Source organism: Astyanax mexicanus, chromosome 12 (genome assembly GCF_023375975.1).
Source record: "Astyanax mexicanus isolate ESR-SI-001 chromosome 12, AstMex3_surface, whole genome shotgun sequence".
In the NCBI taxonomy this organism is placed as follows: domain Eukaryota; kingdom Metazoa; phylum Chordata; class Actinopteri; order Characiformes; family Acestrorhamphidae; genus Astyanax; species Astyanax mexicanus.
In genome coordinates this window covers 4,032,244-4,056,359 of record NC_064419.1, presented here as the reverse complement: position 1 = coordinate 4,056,359, position 24,116 = coordinate 4,032,244, and the positions used below count along the sequence as shown (strand labels likewise).

Below are 24,116 nucleotides of genomic sequence, written 5' to 3'. Positions count from 1 at the left end.
CATTTTACACCGGAGTTCTCCATTAATGTTTCACCACTTTATTTACTCTATTACTTTTAAAAGACCAACATATTCAACACAATTTTTTAAATTTACAACACTGAAACATAACATTGCAATTTTGTTTTAGTTTTTTTTTTTTTTTTGCAGGGGGTGGTTGCTAATATGAGCGGATCCATTTTCATATTATATGTTGATTACACTTATTAAGGCAAGAAGAAGAAGTTTCATACTGAAAAAAATACTTCTAACTATTTTTCCTAGAGCTTCAGACGGGTCAATTTGACCCATACAATAATAGGAGGGTTAAATCATGGCAAAGACTTGGAATAGATTGGAACCTAAATTCAGTGATTAGGATAGGTGAGTTTAGTGATTAGAAAGGGTGAGTAAATAATATAATAATATAATGTATATTATACAGCTCTGGAAAAAAGAGACCGCCTAAAATTCAGTGGCATAAAGTTATCCAAAAGCAGTGTGTAAGACTGGTGGAGGAGAACATGATGCCAAGATGCATGAAAACTGTGATTAAAAACCAGGGTTATTTTACCAAATATGGATTTCTGAACTCTTAAAACTTTATGAATATGAACTTGTTTTCTTTGCATTATTTGAGATCTGAAAGCTTTGCATCTTTTTTGTTATTTCAGCCATTTCTCATTATTGTCTACAAATAAATGCTCTAAAAATAATTATTAAATGCGAGAAATGTTGTCCGTAGTGTAAATAATAAAACAACAATGTTTATTTTACTCAAACATATACCTATAAATAGCGAAATCAGATAAACTGATTCAGAAACTGAAGTGGTCTCTTCATTTTTTCCAGAGCTGTATATCACATTATTGTTGGAGTAACAGCGACCCCGCGTGCTTTGCTGAAGCACGTGCAGGTAGACGTCATCCGCTCGCGCCCTCCAGAGCTGTTGTTGCTGTGAGTGAAAGTAGCAGTGCCGCGGGTAGTTGCGGTGGCTCCGGCGGGCGGCGGAGCGGTTTTAGCTAATTTATCTGAATAATTTAATAAGCAGTAACTCAGCTCCGGTACTGTAGCACGTTTATATGCCGCTCCTGTCGGTAGACGCTGTTTTTATCCGCTTATTTACCTCAGTTTTGTGTGGAAATGGGGGCGGAACCTTAGCTCGGTTAGCATTAGCCGCGGTAACGGTCGGACTGCCGGAGCGCCAAGCAGCGTTTAAACACAGCTGATGAAGCAGAGAGACAGACAGCTGAGAGAAAGAAAGACAGCTGAGAGAGGGACAGGAGGGACTATCTGAACCGAAGGACGAGTTAAAAACATAGTAAGTGATACTTTTGTGGTGTTATTCATGTTTAACGACACAGTACTCACATTAAAAGTTGCTATATACAATACCAGTCAAAATAAGGACACACCTCTTTTCAGTCAGTGTGCTTTTTCTTTCTGTTTATGATTTTTTTATATTGTACATTCATTATTTAATTTGTAATACTATATTAAAGTTATACAGAAACACATGCTGAATTATTCTGTAAAGAAGAAGTTAAACAAAGCAGAATATGTTTTAGAATTACTTTAGATATGACAAAGAAGAATACACTACTGCAACAAAATGAACATTAAATTGTATTATTGTATATGATATGGCACACCCCTAACTGACTGAGATATAAAAAAATATAAGAATTTTATCAGATTTGTAACCGAAGTCAGTGATGTCATGGTTCTAATAATGCACTCCAAATATCTCCATATATCCAGGATTAAAGTAAAATAAATTATACTGGCAGATATAATCTGTCTATAGTAGATATATAACAAGAAATGATAACATTAACATTTTTCTTTTGCTAAAAACAGCAAAAAAGTAGTACCCTGATGTGATAATATAGGGGTGGGTGATATGGCACCATATTTCAGGGTATAAAATCATCCACAATATTAAAAAATGCTGGCGATGTTATTGCATACAATACGATATGTCACACTCCTGCTTTAGATTCTACTAAGTAGGTTAGCACATTCACATTCACAGCCATCTTTGAGGACAGATCTGCACGCTCTTCGTATTTTAATCTCAGTGTCTTCATGAAGGAAAGTCACCTGGAATAGTTTTCTCAGCTTCTTGAAGGAGTTCCTGGAGATGCTAAACAATAGTTGCTTCTTTTCCACCCAAATAAGACTTAAGGGCTTTGACTTGTTTGTTTGATTATTTATGAGTTTTTGTTCTTTCCTTATAGTATGCCTTTTTAACACTGACGCTTGAAATTAAACAGTTTTTTTGTGTTACAGTTTTTTCTTTTTTTATATTTAAAAAGCAGGATTTGCTGAGGGATTTGCCGTGGGAGTTATCGTCATAATGGAATCTGCATCAGATCCCACTCCACCAAGAGCACATAAAGGCTCTTCTCGTTCTCCAAAAAAACCTCAGCAAAACTCTGCCAAAGTAAGAAATATTCACCTTTTTAAAAGCTAAAGCCAAATGTCTGTTTAAAACAAATTGTCAGTGTTGTGCTGTGGGTTTACTTGTCAATCCGAAGCTCAGCACAGGAGCAAGGCTTCATGCGTCGTCCACCAAGTTTCCCAGAGCTCCTTTCCACTGAGTCTTCTGAGTTTGAAATGACCAAAGATCCAGTCGTCATTAAGACATCAATATGAGGCCAGAAATTGTGTTTACTGATGGTTTTAAGTAGCCGATTTCAGTATTGGGGAACAATGTGCCACATCTTACATGCAGTTCCAAAACAAGCAATAGTTTTAGTCAAGCAAACGTTAGAGACAAGATCATTCTTTTCTCTCACTCAGCATTACTAGAGACTGCTGGAGTTGTTAAGCAAGATTAGTTGCATTCTTTGTAAATTTATATCTTTGGCGGTAACAGCCTTCTTAAAGTTTTTTTCTGACTGACGTTGCATGGAAGTGTTTTAGATTCACAGTCGAGTGTAACAATATATACATTACGTACACTGTTATCAAAAATTGATAATAATAGAATTTACTAAACCGTCAGCTTAATACTTATTAAAACACATATTTTTTTTAATAGTGGTATGTTGTGTGATGCTTATACAATTATAACATTAGTACAAACATTAATACAAAGACAGTTTGGTTTATTTCCCCAGTTTTATCAAATTAATAATTCATTGATTGAAAAAATAATCAACAGTTGAAATGATTATCAAGATAATTGTTAGTTTCAGCTGTACTGAAGTGAATTGAGTACTTCTTAATAAGTGGTACTTTAGGAACAAGATTGAGAACAACTCACTTAGTAAAGCCTAAAAGCAAACACGTTTCAGTGCCTGGATTTCTATTGTTTCAGTTAATTGTAGTGATCCATTAGATTAGCTATATAAGAGACCTTCCCTGATACAGTGCTGAGCTTTGTATAGAATAGAACAGGTTAACTTGCAAAATGTGGACCTGAGTTAGATAATAGGAGATTGGTGAAGTTTATGTGGAGCTTGTGTGATGGTTTGTAATTAACCTGAAGCTTCTTTATCTCAGAGAGAAAACAGCAAACCCAACCACAAGCAGAGTCTCCAGGACGCCAGGAGAAAGGGCAGAATGGACCGAGGGAAAGCAGAAGAGGAGATGATCAATAAGCTCAAAAACATTGTGCGTATGTTAGAGTGCATTTTGGTGCAGAATTTTAATTATATGACCTATTTAGTTTATTTTTTCTCATTTTGTTGTTTTATTTTTTCCACTGAAAATATAGCATTTAGATTTTTGCACTGCTTGAGATTTTTTGTTCTATTCATAATCATATAACGGCATGCAAACTGTTCATATGATAAGTAAATGTCATGTGAGTTTAGTACAGTAAATAAGTTCTGAACAGTATGTGAATGGGTTTGTGTTTATTTGCTTGCAGGATTTGCGTTGTAAGCCTAAAGCAACTGGAACAGGCCTGGTTTACTCTGAAGCTTTTACTCACCATCGCTGCCTCTGGGACACCAGGTGACTGCAGTATTGTATATGCTTATTCATTCTTAATAAAAATAAGTGAGTAAGTGTGTAAGTGTGAGGGTTTTTTTTTTTAGACTTTTGTTGTTTAAAGAGGTTTGTTACAGAGGTTTGTAAGCTTTGTTATTGCTTCATTCTTAATGATTTACTTGTTGCTGCTTAGTCAAAGTTATTCTATAACAGTAGCAGTGGGTTAACACATCTACATTGTTTATACTTGCATTGTATTTTAGATCCACTTAACAAATATAATTTCAGAATGTAGTCCTGTATCTGTTTCTCTACATACTCTATTATCCTCCTTTTACCCTGTACTTCAATGGTCAGGACCCAGAGGATCATCCTCAGCACTGCAGTGACACTGACGTGGTGGTGGTTAGTGTGTCAGAGTGTGTTGTGCTGGTACAACTAGATCAGACACAGCAGTGCTGCTGGAGTTTTAAAACAGATAGACTTCAATCTGTAATTTTAGAATTACATAGTGCTCCTTTATAGACAGTGGAGCTGATAAAATGGACAATAAGTGTAAAAGTCCTATGTTTCAAGAAAAATACTAATATTTGATCACATCAAAAGTGTATCACAAGTAAAAGCTATAAGATATATTGCAATATCAGTATTTTGTCTGACCCCTAGTGCACATCATAAACAGAAATACATGTTTAACACTGTTGTGATGAACAGTGTTACTGAGGTGAAGCAGGATGTCTCTATTTATTAATATGATGTTGCTTTTTTATGCTGTTTATTAGAATATTGTCAAAAGGAAACTATCTAGGCTTATTATAGGGTACAAATATCTTATTACTCAGTTTTTTGTTTTTTTTTAGCCATCCAGAGTGTCCAGAGAGAGTGACCGCTGTAGTGGAGTTAATGAAGAAAGAGGGTCTGCTCTCTCGATGTGTGCAGGTGGAGGTAAGAAACAGAAAGATGACCATGACCTGTCTGTTGTAGAGTAAAAGGGAACAGCCTGGCTCTGTCCTTCTATTAGGACTAGTTGACCATGTTCGCTTTCATTTACTTTACTTTGTGTTTTTATATTTCAGACCAGAGCTGCATCAGAGGAGGAGATTTCCCTTGTTCACACGTAGGTGCCTTAGGCTTTTAGAGAATATACAGTGGATGATAAAAGCAATGAAGTGGTTTATAAGTTATTTGTTACATTTGTCTTTGTTACTATTTTTAACAGAAAGGAGTATATTGATCGAATGAGATCCACGCAAAAGATGACAGAAGAGGAGATGAAGTTAGTCTCGGATGGCTATGACTCTGTCTACCTTCACCCTGTAAGAGCTACCGGTTTATTTTCTACAGTTTATAACAAAATTGTTAGTTTTTAGTTTATATTCTGTAATGTGTTGTTCATGTGTTATTGTAGAAAAGATTAGTTTTTTTGAGGATAGTAAACTTGCAAGAATAAAAAAGTTAGCCAGTAAAATAAAAAGCCAAAAGAGGCTAAAATTTAATATGTATTTATATAATTGTTTTAAAGAATCAGTTTGGTTTACAATTAAATATGTGTGAATAATGTAAGATAATTGCATACTACCAACATTCAATCAGCTTTTGTAGTTTACTTGGGCTTTTACTGCCTTTTTATAACACTGCAGGCGCAAAAAAAATTATCCATCCATTTTTTGTAAGTCAGTTGAAAAAGCTTGGTGTCGGGAATCTTATGCTTCTATGAGCTGTTTAGATGGCTCAGTAAATAAAGTGATGTCACAATAAGGAAAACTGTATAGAACCACCCTGGCACCACCCCTCATGCCCCACCAGTGCCCCATCCACTAGATCATTTGACAAACCCCCATTTCAGCCTCCTGGTTAAGAAACCAGGATTAGCCATTAGACTTCGTCTGAGGGAGGGATCTGTACCTATTGTCAGTGGCAAGTCAGCAGATAAGGGAGATATAATATTTGTTTTTTGTGTTATAATTTCTGTATTATTTCCCATATTTGCTTATGTATGTTTATGCATTAATTTGTTTATAGGACACTTTCAGCTGTGCCTGTCTTGCTGTTGGCTCTGTTCTCCAACTGGTTGACAAGGTGATGACCTCAGAACTTCGGAATGGCTTCTCTGTGTCCAGGTACTACTATACATTATAGGCGATTTATAATAAACTGTACAGATATGTGGTTCTGCTGCTCTTGCCTAGGAAAGCACTGCATTATGTAGTACTTGATTTATGTTTCAGGCCCCCGGGACACCATGCCCAGACTGACCTGATGAATGGATACTGTATGTTTAATAACCTGGCAGTGGCAGCGCGCTATGCCCAGAAACAGCATGGCGTCCAACGGTGAGAGTGCTTAGCTTTCTTAGCCCTCAGTCTGTCGTACACTCATGCACTACATTCTGCCATTTTATATTGTGTAATACACTTTCCTTGTATTTTATACATTATGCTTAAGTAATAAAGTATGATTCTGTGTGTTGCAGGGTTTTGATTGTGGACTGGGATGTGCATCATGGTCAGGGAATACAGTACATCTTCCAGGACGATCCTAAGTATGCACCTCAAATGCAGTTCAGTTTGGGTTGCCGCAGAGTAAAATAGGCCTATGTACACAAAGATTTATCAAAGATGGCTACTGATAACTGACAATTCTACTAATATCATTACATTTTTAATTACACTCTTGATTACTAAAAAGCAATCTAACAATTTGCAGTGATTAATCGTTATTGATTTTAGACAGACCGGTTTATTTTACCGGTAGAGTCTTTATATTCAGTCAGTTGCTGAGACCGAGCAGTTTGTCTTACTGATTTCTCGTGGCATACAAGAAATGTTAAAAAATATAAGAGTCCTAAAAATGTTAATATACCAGTACCAGTACATTTCTGGAAACCTTATATACATTTTAGATAGTATTCATGTTATATAAACAGTTTGAACATTAAAATACCATTGCAGTTTGATTGTTCTAAATGTAGCTTTATATATATATATATATATTTTTTTTTACCTCTGTCTTTTTTGTCTGTTTATTTGCAGTGTTCTTTATTTCTCTGTTCATCGTTACGAGGACGGTTCATTCTGGCCCCACTTGCCAGAGTCAGACAGCAGTGCAGTGGGTTCTGGGCTGGGAGAAGGTTATAATATCAACCTGCCCTGGAACAAGGTATATTTTATAACTGTATCTGACTTCTGAATTGATCAATGTCAGAGTTACTTTATTAGCGTTAACATTCCACAATGTACAGCTGCTAATGTGAATACACATATTTAACCTGTAAGGATGTTAAAAAAGATTTTAGTAATATTACAAATATAAAAATACTATGTGGACAGTAGATAAATCTATAGCTTGTATGTATCAGTAGGGGTTTATATGTGCTGTGTTTGATGGTCTTTAGACAGGCATGCAGGATGGAGACTATGTTGCGGCATTCCAGAGACTTCTCCTGCCTGTTGCCTATGAGGTACCAACTGCACTCCTCAAAACACTCGTCTGACAGTCTTTTAGTTCATTCTATTCTATTTACATTAATTTGTGTGTGTGTGTGTGTGATTTCAGTTCCAGCCTCAGCTTGTGTTGGTTGCTGCAGGCTTTGATTCTGTGGTTGGTGATCCCAAGGTGTGTAATCTTTCATGCAAACTTTTCTTTGTTACACTACATTAATCATTAATAAACCTTCAGTTATACAATTATTTGTGAGCCCTGAGAGAACGCAATTGGCCTTCCTCTCTCTCTCTGGGTGGGTACAGTAGATGGCGCTCTTTCCCCTCATCACTCCTAGGGTGATGTCGATCAGCACAAGGCTGCGTCTGTGAGCTGATGTATCAGAACCGAGTCGCTGCGTTTTCCTTCGAGCGTTAGCACTGTGATGCTACGCAGTTCAAAAAGAGGCGGAGTCTGACTTCACATGTGTCGGAGGAGGCATGTGCTGGTCTTCACCCTCATTGTGTTGTGGCATCACTAGTGATGGGGGATATACAGCTGAATGCAGCTGAATGATTGGGACAATTGTCGGTACCACTTTAAAATAAGACTGCCTTTATAAAGGGTATATAAATGGTTTACAATTAGTTTATTAATGGTTACTAATTAGGTTGTAAATGCCTTAAAAATCATTAATAATCAGTTATAACACATACGTAGAAAGGGCAACAATGACCCGTTGTTTGCCAAATTGTGAACTCACAGCCATCTATATTGTTGCCTTTCTACGTATGTGTTATAACTGATTATTAATGCTTTTACGGCATTTACAACCTAATTAGTAACCATTAATAAACTAGTTGTAAACCATTTATAACACTTTATAATGGTAGTCTTATTTTAAAGTGGTACCCAATTGTCTTTGCTAAATCAGAAGAAAAATGGTGGGAAAAAATGTGGCAAAAAAACAATTTTTTTTTAACAGCACTATTTTTCTTTAGGGTGAGATGAGTGCGAGTCCCCAGTGTTTCTCTGTTCTGACCCACATGCTGATGGGATTGGCTCAGGGCAGAATAGTGCTTGCCTTGGAGGTAAGATGCCAAGAACATAGCTTTAAAGATGCATTGGAAATGTGTAACTCACAGTTTATCATTTTCACCTTTTAAAAAATTAGAATTTCCTGTTACTTATTATTGTATAAATTATAAATTGCATCTATTTAAATAGTATGATTTTTTTCAGGCTAAAACATTTATTATTTTATTAATGTAATTAGATTACTTGTTTTTAGAGCTACTGCTATTCAGGAATTCCAAAATGTGCAATACCTTTAAATTTTATATCATATTCATTTATGGTTTACATATTGTTATTCATAGTTTATATGTTGTAATTTTGTGCTTGTCACATTTTTGCTGTCCTGTCCTTATTTAACTATTTTTAGTTTGTGTATTTTTGTGTAATATTTAATGCTTAATTTTGTTACACAATTTGTAAAAGGAATTTAGAGTAATTTGTATGCTTTAAACAAACAAATCCTAGTCTGAGTGTGTAGTTCACATCTTTAGCTTTATCTCTATTTCTACCAGCTGACTCCGCATTGCTGACATAATATCACTTATAACAGATTAATCACAAACCAACCAAACAAATCATAACAGAAATATACTGTGCTTTATCATCAGGGTGGCTATAACCTGCAGGCTACAGCAGAGGGTGCCTGTGCTAGTTTAAGATCGCTCCTAGGTGACCCCTGTCCTCACCTGCCCTGTCCAGGGTCCCCAAGTGAAAGGTGAGATACCTGCATTGCCCTGCTGTGTCCTAAACTACAGTACCTGATATCTCCACCTCCCTGCTGGGATTTGCTACATGTTTATCTTTGTGTGTTACAGTGCTCTGAAGTCCATCTCTAAAACTGTCTCGGATTTGTATCCGTTTTGGACCAGTCTGCAGATCCTGGGTACTAAATTCTTCTTTAATCTTCTTTGATGCTTCTTAAAACATATTATTAATATTTATATATATGTAGAGAGAGAGAGGTAAATAACTAAGGACCTGAGTGAACTATAGCCATAATCTGCACATGATATCAAATCACAGAACCTACTAATCTAACCAGCACAGTGCCATCTATCTGTTATCAAACACCAGCCATTAATTCAGCTTGTAAAACAGTTAGCATCATCCGTTAGCCATTACAACGAATCCCCCATTTTGGGCTTCATAATAAACGTCTCGGGGCAGATAATACAAATAAAAAAATAATCTTTTTCTTAAATAATAAATAAAGAAAATAAAAAAACATCATTTTTTGGACTATACTAGGTAAACTTTAGATCCTAATAGGGTGAAATATCTAAATTCTGTATTATATTATTCTGTAAATATTTGCATCTAATTTTAAGCTGGTATATTTTATTATTACAGGGCAGCATATTTCAGCTGCTAATGTAAATTGCATCTTCTATAATGGTTTGTATTTTTTTATGTTCATTACAGGGAGATTTGTCAGTCTGTGCCAGTTATACATCCATTCATTTGCTCCTCAGCAACATTATTTCATTTGTACAGTTTAAAATACCTCAACCAGAGGGATAAAATTGTTGTTTTGTGGTTATTTGTTGGAAGGGCTTAGTTGATAATTCTGTCTAATGAAGAAATGTTCATAACTTCATCTCTCAGGGATAGGAAATATGAGACTATTGTCTTCTGTAACTGTTGTGTGTGTTTTTACAGAAGGAGGAGCTCTTTCTGAGGCCGAGCCCCTGCCCTCCTCTGTGTGTGCTGAGATGAATCTGGAGTCCTCCTTACGAAGCACTGGTCTTGTGTATGACCAGCGTATGATGGAGCACCACAACATGTGGGACAGGTGAGAGAAAACACACATACAGATGATTCTAAAATCTTTTTTCTTTTTTTTATTCTGCATTAAGAAAGGCTTGGTCTTGCTCTAATTCACACCTCTGTGTGCATTGTTACAGTGATCATCCGGAGCGCCCGCAGAGAATCTTTCGGATCTTTTCCCGCCATGAAGAGTTGGGGTTTGTGGACCGTTGCCAGCGGATACCAGCCCGTTTAGCCACAGAGGAGGAGCTTGCACTTTGTCATGGGTAATATTCTCATATTTTGCACATAAAAGAGATTTTTCTCTCTCTCCCGTGTCCTTAAACATCTTTTCTGACTTTTTTTCTTTCTTTTGGTTCCACTCTAGCTTGGAACACATAGCCACCATAAAGAGCACAGAGCAGATGAAGCCCAGAGACCTGCACAGGCTGGGAGATGAATATAATTCCATCTATATCAGTCAAGAGAGCTACAAGAGTGCGCTGCTTGCAGCTGGATCCTGCTTTAACTCCGCTCAGGCCATCCTCACTGGCCAGGTAAACCACCTAAACACCACCTAAAAAGATCAGTATGTAATCTGTAATCTATATTGAATTGAATTGAATTGAATCTACTGAATTGTTTAAATCTCTGCTCAAAACTTTATGAAATGGTTTATTTTTATCATTTTTAAAATATTCTGCATTGTAGATTAATACTGAAGTAATCAACGATTTATAAATAAGTATTAAGTGTCAAACAAACCTGAGTAGTTTAGATACTTCAAAGCATGCACGTCTTGCTTAGATGACAGCTTTACACATATTGCCATTTTCCCAGTCAGCTTTATGAGGTAGATTCACCTGGAATGGCTTTCAGTTAACAGCTGTGCCTTGTAAAGAGTTAATTACTTGAATTTTTGCCCTGTTTAATTTGTTCTAATCCATATTATGCCAAGAACTACTTAACTAAGTTAACAAAAAATACTTTAAGAAAAATGTGAAACATTTTAAGAACTTTGAAGCTATCCTCAAGTACAGTCGCAATGATGAAACTGGCACTCATCAGGATCACCCCAAGAAAGGAACACCAAGAGTTACCTCAGTTGCACAAGTTAATCAGATTTACCAGCCTCAGACACCACAAATTAATAGAGTATTTTTGTTTGTTTAACACTTAAGTTACTACATGATTCCTTATGTGTTCCTGTTATAGTCTGGATCACTTCACTTCACTGCTGTTTTATCTAATAACATGATTAATTTTTTTTAAACTCAAGTATGTATAAGGAATGGCTAACACAAATACACAAATAACATCTTAGTTTTTATTTATGGCAGACGTGATGTTCATTTGTCTATTGAACTATTGTCTTGAGTATTGGTGGGTCTGTGTTTAAGAATCTTATAATGTGTTGAGGCAGAAGTTGGAAATGGTAAAATATTGTTTTTTTTTCCCCAAAAGAACTTCCTGCTTTATATGATGTGTTTTTTTACTGCATAGGTGAGGAACGGTGTGGCTATTGTTCGTCCTCCTGGTCACCATGCTGAGAGAGATAAAGCATGTGGCTTCTGCTTTTTCAACACTGCTGCCCTGACTGCCCGCTATGCCCAGAGCATTACCCACAGTGCCCTGCGGGTCCTCATCCTTGACTGGGATGTGCACCATGGCAATGGCACCCAACATATCTTTGAGGAGGATGACAGGTGTGCCACACAAGGAATATAACCTCAGATTGCTCAGTTCAACAGCAGTGTAGATGCTTTTATATGAGTGTTTGGGATAAATTGGGCTGTAGTGGATAATGTCAACTGGTCTCTTAAATTTTATCCTCATTTGATTTAGGTTGACAGTTTTTTACTCTACTAATTCAGCCTGATGATTATTGATGATGATTGAGTAAATTAGAGTTTAAGAAAGTTGTTCTTAACCTTCTGTCTCCTGCAGTGTCCTGTACATCTCTCTTCATCGCTACGAAGATGGTTTATTCTTCCCTTCCTCAGAGGATGCTAATTATGATAAGGTTGGACAAGGGAAGGGTGCAGGCTATAATGTAAACATCCCCTGGAATAAAGCCACGATGGGAGATCCAGAGTACCTGGCTGCTTTCCACAATATTGTGATGCCTATTGCACGTGAGGTAAACTTAATAACACACATTATATTTATTATATTCTTCTCTGTTGTATATATACAGCTCTGGGGAGCAAAAAAAAAACTAAGACCACTTCTGTTTCTGAATCAGTTTATCTGATTTAGCTATTTATAGGTTTATGTTTGAGTAAAATGAACATTGTTGTTTTATTCTATAAACTACAGACAACATTTATCCCAAATTCCAAATAAAAATATTGTCATTTAGAGCATTTATTTGCAGAAAATGAGAAATGGTTGAAATAATAAAAAAGATGCAGAGCTTTCAGACTTCAAATAATGCAAAGAAAACAAGTTCAAATTCATAAAGTTTTAAGAGTTCAGTAATGAATACCAATAACCCAATAACCTTTTAATTACAGTTTTTTATGCATCTTGGCATGTTCTCCTCCTCCATTGCTTTTGAATAACTTCACTCCTTTACTCTTGGTGCAAAAATTCAAGCAGTTCAACTTGGCCATCTTCCTCTTGATTATATTCCAGAGCTTTGCAATTTGGTAAAATCAAAGAAACTCATAATTTTTAAGTGGTCTTTTATTTTTTTCCAGACCAGTGTATATAAGAAATCTATGACATTAAAAAATGATTTTGACTTAATTTCTATTATTTCTGTTCTGTTTTCTTGGACTAGTTTGCCCCAGAGCTGGTGCTTGTGTCAGCTGGGTTTGATGCAGCACGGGGTGATCCATTAGGTAGGTACCAGGTAACCCCAGAAGGCTACGCCCACCTAACCCACCAGTTGCTGAGTTTAGCTGCAGGACGAGTGTTGGTTATCCTGGAGGTGGGTCGCTCTGTTTTTTTTTTTTATCACTGAAGAGATATTTAAATCAGTTTTTAAAAGCATCTTAAGCTCCTCCCATATGGAACTAAATCTAGACCAATCAGATTCGTGCATACAGTAACATTGATAAAATATTGTGCTTTAATCTGCAGCTATTTCAGTTCTTCTCACCTTATTGCTTATGTAAAACTTAGAAGTTCAGTTTCAGTTGTTGCTCTAAATTACTTTTCTTTTCCTGCATAGGGAGGTTATAACCTCAACTCTATCTCTGAGTCCATGGCCATGTGCACCAGCATGCTCCTAGGAGATGCGCCCCCAATGCTGCCCGATTTGCCCCCTCCACACGCTAGTGCTGCAGTCACCATCAACAACGTCCTGAGAGCACATGCACCCTACTGGAGATCTCTCAGAATACAGAGTAAGCTCTATCTATGTCTGAAACTTTGCTAGAATTTGAATCCTTTTCGCGTGCATGTGAATCAATGTAACTTGTTCTCTTTAGATTCTGTTTATTTCTATTCCTAAATATTGGTTAATCTACAGTTACAGTAGATACAGATACCGGTACACCTACACCGCTGTGTGACACAAAGAGGAGTTGGAACAAACCATCTAGAAAAGTGATTTTAATTAAAAAATCTTGGTTTGGACTAGGGATGGAATAATTTGATACAGATATTTATTGCAATATAATGTATTTCTCCAGAGGGCTGCTTTATGCCGACAACTGCATGCCAGTGTTCTGACATTAATAACTGAAGACCAGAGTTATGTACAGATATAATACTAGGGCTGCAACTAATGATTATTTTGGTAGCCGACTAATCTAAAGATTATTTTTTCGGTTGACAATTAGTCAGCGATTATTTCTGCCATTACTTAAAACGATAGAAACAGCAGAACATGAGATTTAAATGGCATTTAAATATCTGAATGTTAATTAAACGAGGAAAGTACTGATATTTAGTGATTAAATATATAATCTGTTTTATTGTATTTAGGCACTTCTAGATATACAAACTAAGTTGATTGTAAACTGTGTGAGCAAACCATTTACCCTTTATCTCCCATTGAGCTTTTGTCCCCAACACTTTGTGTACTGCGCTACTGTTACAAATTAACGATTGGTCGACAATGAAATTTGTTGTCGACAAATTTAAATAATCAACATTGACGATTATATCAACTAACCATTGCAGCCCTATATAATACACATATATCAAACAGCAATTTATCCAATCCAGTTAGCCGTTAGCTATCTCCATTCACACCAGCAGTTAGCCTTAAATGTTTTTTGAAATGCTTCAACTGCTAAAAATAGTGTGAAACTCATAATTTCTCTGTGCTTCTCTATCAGTTCCAGAGTCTCTGCGTATGTCCTTGCCCTCTCCTCAGCCTAAGACCAAGCGCTCATCAACAGGAAGAAGCAAAAAATCTCCACGTCAGTTCACACCTGCACAGAGTCCCAGCCAGCAGCAGCAAAGTTCTCCAGTTATAACTTCACCAGCATCGCCTGCTGCGGCCCAGGAGGACTCGGGCCTGGACGAGCTTACTCAGGGCCTGCACTCGCTGGACCTCAGCTCATCTACCTCAGCCAATTCCAGCCCGACTTCCATCCCTGTCGGAGGTGCCCGACCCAAAGTGAAGCCTAGCCCACAGAAAGACGTCACATCAGCCCTGGAAGAGTCACCTGTGAAAGTCATCGAGAGTGACCGAGCGGAATCTATTGTGAAAGCAGAGTCCACACCTATAAAAGAAGAGAAACAGGTAAACTAACTATCAAATTGGACTTTCTGTCTGTCAGCTTAATTGTCTAAATTGCTGATACAGATTGAGAGCAGTACTGAATGATGCATTAAAGTATCCAGGCAGGCTGGCTGCTGAAGTTTTGTTACTTACTGTACTAAGCTGAGAGATGTGCTCTTGCGAGGGGTATCCTGTTAGTTGTGAGTTTGAGTCAGAAACACCAGACTGACTACATTCAGCACTCAAAAGTGGGCTTCAGCACTTGTTGCAATGGGTTTATAGCCATGATTGGGTTTCGTACAGCCGTTTAGCCACTGGGCTGCAACAAAACCACCTTTGAGGATCTGCAAACATATTTAGGCTGTAAATCGTACAAGACCGATGCATTCATTGATTGATTTATCCCAGAATATCTACCCCAAACAAAAACACATGCGAATCTAATATTTTTTTACTGACCACAAAGTTTTGGTTAGCTTAGAATAACCAAGTTGTTTAAATTTGTACTGTTTTACTAACTAAATTATATATAATATATGGTATTATGTATATATGCCAGTTTTGTCAATGTAAAACTAGCTTAATTATTAAACAAAAAGCGTAAAATAGGCATTTTCTACAGTAATTGAGTGAATTAAAATGTGAGGTTGTCGTTTTTTGTATTTTTCTTTTCTTTCAGTCGTTCTCAGAACCAGCAGAAGCAGATGCGGTTGCCATGGGTGACCAGGACAGCGGTGTGCTGGAGGGAGCCTGTGGCTTCACACAGAAATCGGTCTTTGAGCTCGTCTGTGGCGCAGTGGACATGGGCGGGGTACAGTATCTCACTATTAATATTAAATGAGACTATTTCTTTATTCCTTTGACTTTAAAGTAGCATCAGTGTGTGTCTTTGTGTTGTTTGCTGTTTATAGAAACTCATGTGTTGAGTTGGCCCTATGTTTTTTTTTGTATTCATAAGTCTGCTAACTGAATCACAGAATCAACATTTTGTGATTAATCGCAATTGATTATATATTTTTCTTCATAAGACTTAAGTATTTAAAAGTGGATATTTAAATGCAAATGAAATGATGAATGCAAGATTGGCTTAATGGAATTGTATTAATATCAGAGATTTCAATCACTTAAAAAATTAACTTTTAAATGCTGGTACTTTCCTATATTTTTGGGTGGGAGACAGAAATAAAAGTGAAGTTTGTTACGCATATTTAGAATTTACAGAGAGACTGGACACCATGTGTGCAAACAATAAAATTAACATTTTTTGTTTTCACATTTATTTCAATAACATTCCTTACACAGACTGTTCATAGCTTTAAACCCTCCTTTGTAAATTATTAAGTTAAATAAAACATTTTTGGTTAATTAAAACTAAAAATGAATTATTAATTAAATTATTGAATTTAGCATACAATAAACATGCATCCCTAGAGTAAATATATGTAATGAAGAGCAGGTGTGTGTGTGAGAGAGATTTAATCCATATTTAAGCATCAATAAATAGGTTTTTCATGTGAAAAACAGGAGGAAGCTGACACTAAACTTAACTGTACAAAGATTAATTCACATAAATTAATGTTTATGTTATATTTAATATATATATATTAAAAATCTTGGGGTAACACAATGTTATTACCATTGATAGTTTTTGCATTTTAGCTAACTTTACGTTTCTCTAGTTAAATTAATATTGTTTTTTGTTAAATGTATATAAAAATGTCCTGGTGATAAAAATAAACAAAGTACTAACAAAGTATCCTGAACCATTTGTACCCACACCACTTAAAGTGCATAAGTGATTGTGCGGTAACACAGATAAACAACCTGTTTTGATAAACAACCTGAATCCTGCTGACTGAGCATGCTGGATGAATCACAGACCTCCAAAACAATTGTTCCTGGCTGCAGTCGAGCTGGGAGGAGTGTGTGTGTGTGTGTGTGTGTGTGTGTTTAGCCTCACACTCTCTGTGTGTTTTGTGCTGGAAAGGACAGAACAATTGCAGAGGGGGGACAGGGCTTCCAGGGTGGGTTTTTTTGGGCGTCATATGTTGTCAGAGAACATTTGTTAAGGGATTGTTAGGCATGCTGTTCTGGTTTTCTGCTGACATGATTAACCAGCAACGAGGAACACATGCTCACTGACGCTCACCTTCGCCTCTGGAGATGATATATATGGGTGCGGAGAGCTCACAGAAGCAGAGGACTGTAGGTTTTAAGACTAAAGGTTAAAACTAAAGGTGTTTGGAAAAGTCAGGATGGATGTAAGTTCATCATTTTATCATTTGGTTTCCTTTTTTTATATATAGTTATGTTCTGACAAGGAACAGGGACTTTTATTTATTCTAAACAGGCTGTCTTTGCTAGGTTATGGGAAGTTTGTATAGAAGTACAGTAGAAGTATCTAAAGACAAAAACAGTGTTATATAACTGATAGCAGAACGGAGGTTTGTTTGGCTGCGCGCATCAAATTTATGTATGCTAGATGTATGCTAGGTCTATCAGGAAATGTTATCTTCCAGAAATATTTGCAATAAATAATAATATTGTAATTTTAAGACATACTAATGATAATATAATAACATTTTAAAGAGCACTTAATTTTCAAACCCACCCAGAGAGAGCAAAGATAATTGTGCTCTCTCAGGGCTCCAGCAGCTGATGGCAAGCTGCATGACCGGGATTCGAACCATCGAACTCCTAATCATAGAGGCAGCGTCTTAGTCTGCTGGACCACTCGGAGCCCGTTTGAATTTGAAAATAATTTTTATAAAATATAAAAAATAAGCAAAACATAAAAAAACACTGTTTTTAAGCAGAGTCCGCATATCGACTCATTCAGGTCAGTGGGCTTAAGGTCAGCAAAAAAATTATTGAGGTCATGTAAATGTAATTATTGTGACAGCCCTAATTCTAAACCTGCTAGTCTGTTGTTCGTTTAGTAAAATCTGGGATATTTATCTAGTGATTTATTTTTGTTTTTTTTAGGACACAATGTACGTGGTGGACCCGTTGGCATGGTGCCCACACCTGGAATCAGTGCGACCGCTGCCAGTAGGGGGCATTGACGTCTTCCGCCCCTGTGAGGAGTGTGGCGCCGATTCGGAGAACTGGGTCTGCCTCTGCTGCTACAAGGTACCCACTGTGTTGATGTTACTGAATGATTCTAAGTTTTACTGCAGGGTTGCTGCAGATTCTTGAAAAAGTCTCTGTTTAAAAATTCAGCTATAGACCAGCGGGCTATCCAGAAAAAACAGAGCGTATGCTGAGAGGCTAGCTTGTTAACTAGCTCTTAAACAGCATAAGGTATGTTTTCTGCATGTTTTCAGTCACATTTTGTTTTAGCAGGGATACTTAAATCCACCTTCAAAGGTCTGAAAATGCAACAGACTGTAAATATGTTGGTTTTGTTTTCATCAGTTTCATTATGCACGTTTAAAATTTGATTAGCAAGTTAGCTTACTGATTTAATTGCATACTATACTAAGCAGAAACGACGCTATTTATTTTTGGCTCAGGGTGTCAAGGATTTTCAGTTTGCTCACTTTTATTTATCTAACATAGACCCTACTGTAGACATGGTGGTTAAATAACCGTTTATGTATGATTGTTTGAAATATCCCATTGTTGAAAAATAGTAAAGAGTAGGTCTGAAAACTTAATATTGGAAGCGTTGCTTTTCATTTCATTTTGTTATTGCAAAAGAGGTCTTAATTTTGTCTCTTTAGTCGTATTAAAAAGTCTTGACAAGTTTAAAATGTAATTTCTCCACGCCTGCAAGACAACCTGTACAGCCTTAATACCCCCAGCTTTTAATAAGACATAATAGGCAGGGGTGTTCTCAAAGCTGGATAGCCAGATAACATATCTTTCTTATGTCTATGAGGATTCAAGGCTGTCCAATAACAAGAGACGGGTTATTTTTGTGAAGTAAATAAAAGATATCAGTTAAGTGGTGGATTATTTTGTCTGTTTTGTCTGATATATATATATATATATATATACAACACTTGCAGGTGCTGTGTGGGCGCTTTGTAAAAGAGCACATGGTGACCCACGGCCAGGTGTCTGGTCACCCCATGGTTCTCAGCTTTGCTGACCTGTCTGTCTGGTGCTACCCCTGTGAATCTTACGTTCACAACAAGGTGAGTGCAGCTGGCAGTCACATGACTCAGAATGATTTCTGCTGCTTGGATTTAGGTATTCATAGAAGATTTTGGGTTTTTAATATTAGAAAATAATTCTGAGTGGTTTGGAGAAAATGCTCTGATAGGTTCTTTTTTATAGGAAGTCGCTTCATTTTAATATTATTACTATTTTTAGAACTGGAATTAATGTGAGAGTCATATTAACTGGATATAGGTTAAGATAAGTCTTTAAAAAAGTAATGGAGACACAAACATATATTTTTCTTTTTCTTTTATTGTTCCTTTAGTTTTGAGATTTTACTTTAGTTATGAGACAGTTATTCTTGGCATGACTTCCACCAGAAGAAAATATCAGTATATATTTAAGTATTGTATCAAATGCTTTGCGATACTATACATATTTTAAAAAAATGCACTACATGTCAGTTTTTTGAATGATTTTTATGTATGATTTTAGTGTTTTTTTTTTTTTTTTTACAGTATATGACTGCTGTCCTGCTGTTTTTTTTTCTTCAAATATATTGTCTGGCTCACAGTATCTCAGTATATTACAATGATGCATTTCATGACTCATATCAATACACAGCCCTATTTTTAAAAAAGCGCTTTTTAAACACAGTATTTATTTCTATATTTATTGATTTTAAATCAGGAATACACCTAATACACTCTGGTTGTATCTCTCTGTGTGTGTGTGTGTGTGTATGTGTGTGTGTAGGTGCTGCACGAAATCAAAAATGCTGCTCACGTGGCGAAGTTCGGAGAGGAAATTCCCCCCATCAACTAAACCAGCAAAAAAAAAAAAGACAGGAAGAGATTGATGTGAAAGCACTGAAAAGAAAAGGGTCACAATATGTGTGTGCATGCGTGCGTGCGTGTCTGTGTACGTGCGTATTCACACGTGTACGAGGAAGTGACAGGTGCTATTATGTGACGCAGAAGCGTCTGTGTAAGAAACGGTTTCACACTCGTCTTCCTCCCCGAACTCTCATAACCCTCCTCTTCCTCCTCTCAGCAGGAGCGCCAAACTTTCATACTGTTAATTTCACCCTGTGCTCGAGATCCTGAGATGCTGAGATCACACATCTCTCCTGACTCTCGCACTTACGCATTCTTCACCAAACTGAGCTCATTCGCCAAACTGATTTATTGTTCATAAATCCTGCAGTGTTTATTAGGTTTATTTATTCCATCCAAACTGCACAAAATTTTGTTTTCTTACCTTTCTAATAATTAGTAAAAGTGATAAATAAGCTAGCATGGTGCTAAGAACATCTGAGCAAACACCAGCCAAACGTTTGCACATTCTCCGTGCATGCAGATTCCGCACAAAATGAAGTTGAAGACGTACAACTTTAGAAGTTAGCTGTTTACAGTTTGATCAGATTCATTCATAGAGCCAGTAGAACAAAAAAAAATACACATTAGCAATGATTGACCACACAAACTGTCCAAGTCACAAGCAATAAATAGTGCAATACTTCTAATATTTCTAATGAACAATATTTCCGATGGTTTAACTGTGCATTTTTCTGTTCTTTATTCTTATTATAAATTGCTTTCCTTTCTCTATAAACAGCCTCTGTATCTGTTCTTGCTCTTATTATAAAGCAAAAAAAAAAAAATCATTGTAACGTATGATTTTGTAAGCTTTGGTACAAAATACCCCAATACACACTTTAAACACGGAGAAGACTCTTGTTTTTTTCTTGATTATTAATTTGTATAATTTTTTATATTTCTATAGAAACAGTTCATGCATGATGCGTTCTGCAGGGTTGCTTGTTTACATGGTAAGAAATAAAAACTATACAAACATTGTGTCTTTGTAGGTGGGTGTCCTGTTTCATTTTTTTATTTGTAAAAAAATAAAATAAAAAAATTAGGTAGTTTACTAGGTGGTATGGTGAGAACTGTATCTTAAGGTATGGCACATTTCTGATATGTCTGATTTATTTTAGAAAGTTCCTTTATTTTTTATCATTTTATATTAATATATTATAATTTTCTCCAATTTGTGTACAAAATTTATATAGCTAGCTGTTTATCCCCCGTCACTGGTGATGCCTCAACACAAAGCACATGCCTCCTCCCATACACGTAAAGCCATTCACCTCCTCTTTTGGAACTGCTGCTGACGCATGGTCAATGCGGGAAAGTACAACACTTATCAGAATCCCCCTCAAGAGGGCCTCTCTTACTAGTTACTGACAGCAGAATATAACCAGACTGGAACATGTTCAGCAGTACCCATGTACACCAGCTGTTCACTGTCTTTAAAACTAGAAAGGGACAAAGCTACTTTTTAAAATTACATTAGTTTCACTTTCAAATGATTAAAAACAACACACCAAAACCTCAACCAATCCTTTGCATTTGACAATATATAGTTATATATAGTTTTATATGGTTATAGTAGTAGCCACGCTCTCTGTCTGAACTCAATTCTGTAAAGTACAGTTTAGTAGAGATGGTGGTTAAAGTGTTTTCTCCCAAATTCCAAATAAAAATATTGTCTTGTAGAGCATTTATTTGCAGTAAATGAGAAATGGATGAAATAACAAAAATAATGCATATATAGCTTTCAGATCTCAAATAATGCAAAGAAAGCAAGTTCATATTCATAAAGTTTTAAGAGTTCAGAAATCAATATTTGTTGGAATAACCCTGTTTTTTAATCACAGTTTTTTTTTATGCATCTTGGCATCATGTTCTCCTCCACCAGTCTTACACACTGCTTTTGGATAACTTTATGCTGCTTTACTCCTGGTGCAAAAATTCAAGCAGTTCAGTTTGGTGGTTTGATGGTTTGTGATCATCCATATTCCTCTTGATTATATTCTAGATGTTTTCAATTTGGTAAAATCTAAGAAACTCATAATTTTAAGTGATCTCTTTTTTTATTTTTTTGCAGGGTGTGGTAGGTATGTAGTGGAGTCAATTTTGCTTGGGGCCCCCAAATGCCTTGAATCGGCCCTGTTCTGCATCATGTAAGGGGCGTGTGAGAGAGAGAGATATAGAGCGAGTGATTGGATGGAGCCCCTCCCTTTTAGTAGAAAGCGTCATGCTTCTTTCCTCCCTCATTCTCCCTCCCTCCCTCAGCCTTTTCCTTCCTCTTTATCCTGCTCATCATCCGTCCCTCCCTCCCCTTGTACCTCCCTCCCCTTGTACCTCCCTCCCTCTGTGTGTGTGTGTGTGTGTTTGTGTGAGATGCTCTGCTGCTGATGCTGTGGGCCTGCTGTTAATGTCGTTCATCACAGCCACCACTAACCCACAGAGAGGAGGAGGAGGACAGGATCTCTTCATTGCATTTTTTCTCTCTCTCTCTCTTTTTTATTTTTTTGTACCCCTCTCCCTCCCTCGCTCGCTCGCCCGTAATGCGGCTCTGCACAGCTGAATTTTGATGTGTTTTTTAATGTGATGCTTTTTTTGTCCTTCGCTTCTTGAGAGGGAGAACCACAGACCAGCGGCCAGCAGAAGAGAGAGAAAGAGAGAGAGAGAGGTGATTTTCATCCTCATCATCTTCCTCATCATCCTCATCTTATCGTCCTCACCCTCATCTGCTCGTTCACATGACCGGCATGTTTGTGTTGTCTTGTCTTGTCTTCTTCATCACTGAGCATCATCGTTCCTCTCTCATTCAGCCGAGTGTGTATCTGATTCATCCCCCCTCGACCCCCCTCCACCGTGTTTTGAAGCATTGTGGGGGTCTTCATGCCATTAGTGTTGCACTGCAATTTATCTTGCATTGTTTAATAATACAATACAACCTTTTGTCTGCAGAGTTTATAGCTTTAAAGCTCTTTTTAACCACATACTTCTTGTATTATCACTGTTTATCACTGGGACCATGTAATGCATGTGTCTTGTCTTGAATTGTTTAAAAAAAGAAAGAGATGCAGGACTCAAATAAAACTTTACATGTTTGAATAAAATGCAGATCTATCTAAGTAATTACATTATTAGAGTAAAAAGAGTTGTTTATTGGCAAAAACAATGCATTGAAACAAAGCCCTAGAACCATGTTGGGCCATCTCTAGCCTGGATACAAGATGAAATACGCTTGGTCACATTTGCTCACATATGTTGCAGTTGAACCTGTAGATCCTGCACACTCATAGATCAAAAACTACCCAAACTGGTGTCCCAGCTGGTCATATAAATGCTCAATTTGTCAATAAGTCTGGTGGAATCCCTTGCTGTGTGTGGATGTGCATTATCCTGCTGAAAAATACCAGTTGGAAGCCCTTCCATAAAAGGCAGCATACTGTAGCTGTCCAATAAATAGTATCTCCATTTTTGCCGATTTTTAATTTACTACTTATACTGTGTCAATATCTCCAATGGACCAATAGAGACTTTTTATATAGACTTCCATTGAACGTTAAGAAGGTTTTATCTCTCTCCTGTAAAGTTGCACTTTTATAGATACATGTTTTTCAATGGAGAGCAACAATATGCAGGATGTTCTGCAGAACTGTTAATGTCCCTCAAATCTCTACTAGGTGTGACCGACTACCAGGCCTCCACCCTCAAACCCAATAATCAGGCAATCCCAAACAGAACCTGCTTTTGTCCCTAAAGAAGATATGGTTCCAGTCCAGTATTTAATTCAACTTTTGACCAGCTTCCCTGTCTCTGCTGAAGAAAAGCAGCCCACAGCATGATGCTGCCACCACCATGTTTCACAGTGGTGATAATGTAGTGTTCAGGGTAATGAGCAGAGTGTTGCTTCTCTGACACATTTATAACACTTTGCATTTAGGCCAAAATATTCAATTTCTTACGTCTTTCAGCAATGGGTTTCTTGTCACCTTTTCATAAAGGCCAGATTTGTTTTGTTGTTATGTAATTAACATAAAAAAACATGTATCATTTTTGTTACTGGCTGAGCTTGAGCTGTTTTGTAAAGAAGAACGAGCAAAAATCTCTGTCTCCAGATGTACAAAGCTGGTAGAGAAAAAAACCCCAAAAGACTTGCAGCTGTAAATTGCAGTGAAAGGTGGCTCCACTTCTATTGATATAGAGGGGCTGAATACTTTTGCACGTCACACTCCTCAGATTTGTTTTTAATTCAAACTAAAAAACATGTATTGTTTTCGGTCCATTTCACAACTATGTGCTTC

General features: G+C 36.8%; 1 protein-coding gene across 3 annotated transcripts; it reads left to right on the top strand.

Moving 5' to 3' along the window:
* Positions 1-921: 921 nt before the first annotated feature.
* On the top strand, positions 922-20,821 carry hdac6 (histone deacetylase 6). Of its 3 annotated transcripts, none has more exons than XM_049485648.1 (28): positions 922-1,300; positions 2,301-2,425; positions 3,490-3,600; positions 3,860-3,945; positions 4,782-4,866; positions 4,998-5,038; positions 5,141-5,237; positions 5,944-6,041; positions 6,150-6,254; positions 6,395-6,463; positions 6,954-7,080; positions 7,316-7,381; positions 7,477-7,536; positions 8,343-8,432; positions 9,027-9,133; positions 9,234-9,301; positions 10,078-10,210; positions 10,323-10,451; positions 10,553-10,721; positions 11,668-11,870; positions 12,112-12,304; positions 12,950-13,099; positions 13,343-13,517; positions 14,457-14,866; positions 15,525-15,656; positions 17,831-17,977; positions 18,859-18,987; positions 19,709-20,821. In XM_049485648.1, exons 2-28 carry the CDS (start codon positions 2,339-2,341, stop codon positions 19,775-19,777), a joined length of 3,336 nt encoding a protein of 1,111 aa, XP_049341605.1. In that variant the 5' UTR covers positions 922-1,300; positions 2,301-2,338; the 3' UTR covers positions 19,778-20,821. The 3 variants fall into 3 exon arrangements, with proteins under 3 accessions (XP_049341605.1, XP_049341604.1, XP_049341606.1); XM_049485647.1 differs by having other exon boundaries at positions 2,298-2,425; XM_049485649.1 differs by lacking the exon at positions 2,301-2,425.
* Positions 20,822-24,116: the final 3,295 nt, after the last annotated feature.

Excerpts from the sequence above, each read along its gene's own strand:
- hdac6 (XM_049485648.1), top strand. The coding sequence starts at position 2,339 with ATGGAATCTGCATCAGATCCCACTCCACCAAGAGCACATAAAGGCTCT. Across the intron at positions 8,433-9,026 it reads GAATAGTGCTTGCCTTGGAG|GGTGGCTATAACCTGCAGGC; the intron begins GTAAGATGCCAA and ends CTTTATCATCAG. Across the intron at positions 10,452-10,552 it reads GAGCTTGCACTTTGTCATGG|CTTGGAACACATAGCCACCA; the intron begins GTAATATTCTCA and ends GTTCCACTCTAG.